General features: G+C 39.4%; 1 protein-coding gene across 1 annotated transcript in view; it reads left to right on the top strand.

Annotated features, from left to right (window-relative positions):
• The window catches only part of LOC116669470 (protein FAM160A1-like), a gene marked incomplete at its 5' end in the record, with an annotated part of 30896 nt that overhangs the window by 19930 nt on the left and 8597 nt on the right, over positions 1-2369 (top strand). Inside the window, 2 exon segments of the mRNA XM_032499349.1 lie at positions 923-1090; positions 1188-1267. Of these exon segments, the coding sequence (XP_032355240.1) occupies positions 923-1090; positions 1188-1267 (248 nt within the window).

Below are 2369 nucleotides of genomic sequence, written 5' to 3'. Positions count from 1 at the left end.
TGAATGCACCGTTAGTTTAACAAGGCCCACGTGAATGCACCGTTAGTTTAACAAGGTGCACGTGAATGCCCAGTTAGTTTGACAAGGTGCACGTGAATGCACCGTTAGTTTAACAAGGTGCACGTGAATGCCCAGTTAGTTTAAGAAGGTGCACGTGAATGCACCGTTAGTTTAACAAGGTGCACGTGAATGCCCAGTTAGTTTAACAAGGTGCACGTGAATGCACCGTTAGTTTAACAAGGTGCACGTGAATGCACCGTTAGTTTAACAAGGTGCACGTGAATGCCCAGTTAGTTTAACAAGGTGCACGTGAATGCACCGTTAGTTTAACAAGGTGCACGTGAATGCCCAGTTAGTTCAACAAGGGGCACGTGAATGCACCGTTAGTTTAACAAGGTGCACGTGAATGCCCCGTTAGTTTAACAAGGTGCACGTGAATGCACCGTTAGTTTAACAAGGTGCACGTGAATGCCCTGTGTCTTTAGCTGCAAATCATGATTTACAATGTTTAATTATTATTAGTAATGTTGTAATTAAGGCTATTTCATCACTAGTTTAATGTCATGAACTATAATAAGTTCCTAACTTCAGATAGATAGTTAATACTTTCGGTTAACGATTGTTTTGAAAACAACGCGAGGGTTAACCATTAACAATGTGTTATTTTCATCAGATGCAATTTTAATAACAGACATCCAAAAAAACAGTTTCGAAATGATTTCATAATCATTAATAAAAAGTTAACATAGAATATAAAATGTGTGCATGTGAACAATAAACTGTTAAAATTCATTAGAGCACAACTAATAATAAGTAACCATTATTATGATTTTGTTGTCTGTAAAATAACTATTATTTTAAGTCTGCGATGGTTGTTATAGAGCGTTACCATAGAGATGAGTAATTGTTGATGTGTGTGTAGCTGACGGTGGAGGAGGTGATGACCACCACGGCGTACCTGGACCTGTTCCTGCGCTCCATCTCTGAGCCCGCCCTCCTGCAGAGCTTCCTGTCCTTCGTCCTGCTGCACACGCACGACAACGTGCACGTCCTGGACACGCTGGTCAGCAGAGTCAACACACCTTTCCAGGTAACACACGCGCTCCCCGCTGCCGTTTCACGCTTTGTACTTGACTGATCTGTGACCTTTGACCTTTGACCTTTGACTTGTGGTGGGTGTCCATCAGCTGGGGACGGTGTCGCTGGCTCTGTTCAGGACTCTGATCGGTTTCTTCTGTGAAGACGTCATGCTGCAGCTGGTGTTCAGGTGAGTCCCGCACGTCCACAGGTCCTCGGAAATAAAGAAAACACTGGAATTAGAGTTTGGTTCAACATGATCTCTCATGTGAAAACTGACAGCCGATGTGTCAATAAATCGTATTGAAGAACATATTGAAGAACATATTGAAGAACATATTGAAGAACATATTGAAGAACAGAAGCCTGTGGTGATAAGATGTGGTTGTTAGGGTTCATCTCATTGTAAAGCTCATGAAAGTTGTGCACTGTGAGAGCTTTACGTTTGCAGATGCTCGGTGTCAAACATGTTTTGCAGTGTGTCCGTCCTAATGCGTCCGAACTAGCAGCTCACCAGCGTTTTGATTATAAATCGGTGGTTGAGCCGCCGTGTGGACGTGTCCCGGGTCAGGACCTGATATCGTCTGTGGGGCATTCTGAACTCTCCTCAAACTTATTTCCACAAGGTGTCACTAAAAGACCCAAAGACCAGCAGCCAACTACCCCCTGAGGGTGAAGTTAGATAGATGGAAAGAAAGATAGATAGATAGATAGATAGAAAGATAGATAGATTGATAGATAGATAGATAGATAGATAGATAGATAGATATAAGATAGGATGATAGAAAGAAAGAAAGATAGTGATACTAAGAAAGATAGATAGATAGATAGATTGATGAGAGATCGAAGATAGATAGATCGATAGATAGATAGATAAGATATAAAGTAGATAGAATAGAAGATAGATAGATAGATAGTATAAGATATATAGATATAAGATAAGATGAATAGATAGATAGATAGAAGATAGATAGAGAGATGATAGATGGATAGATAGATAGATAGATAGATAGATAGATAGATAGTTGGATAGATAGATATGATAGATATAGATAGATAAGATAGATAGATGGATAGATAGATGGATAGATGATAGATGGATAGAGAGATAGATAGATAGAAAGATAGATAGATAGATAGATAGATAGATAGATAGATAGAAAGATAGATAGAAAGATAGATAGATAGATAGAAAGATAGATAGAAAGATAGAAAGATGGATAGATACTTTATTCATCCCGAAGGAAATTTTAAGCATCCAGTAGCAAGACAACCGTAAAACAACAAACACA

This window comes from Etheostoma spectabile, chromosome 19, assembly GCF_008692095.1.
Source record: "Etheostoma spectabile isolate EspeVRDwgs_2016 chromosome 19, UIUC_Espe_1.0, whole genome shotgun sequence".
Taxonomy (NCBI): domain Eukaryota; kingdom Metazoa; phylum Chordata; class Actinopteri; order Perciformes; family Percidae; genus Etheostoma; species Etheostoma spectabile.
This window is presented reverse-complemented; position numbering and strand designations above follow the sequence as displayed.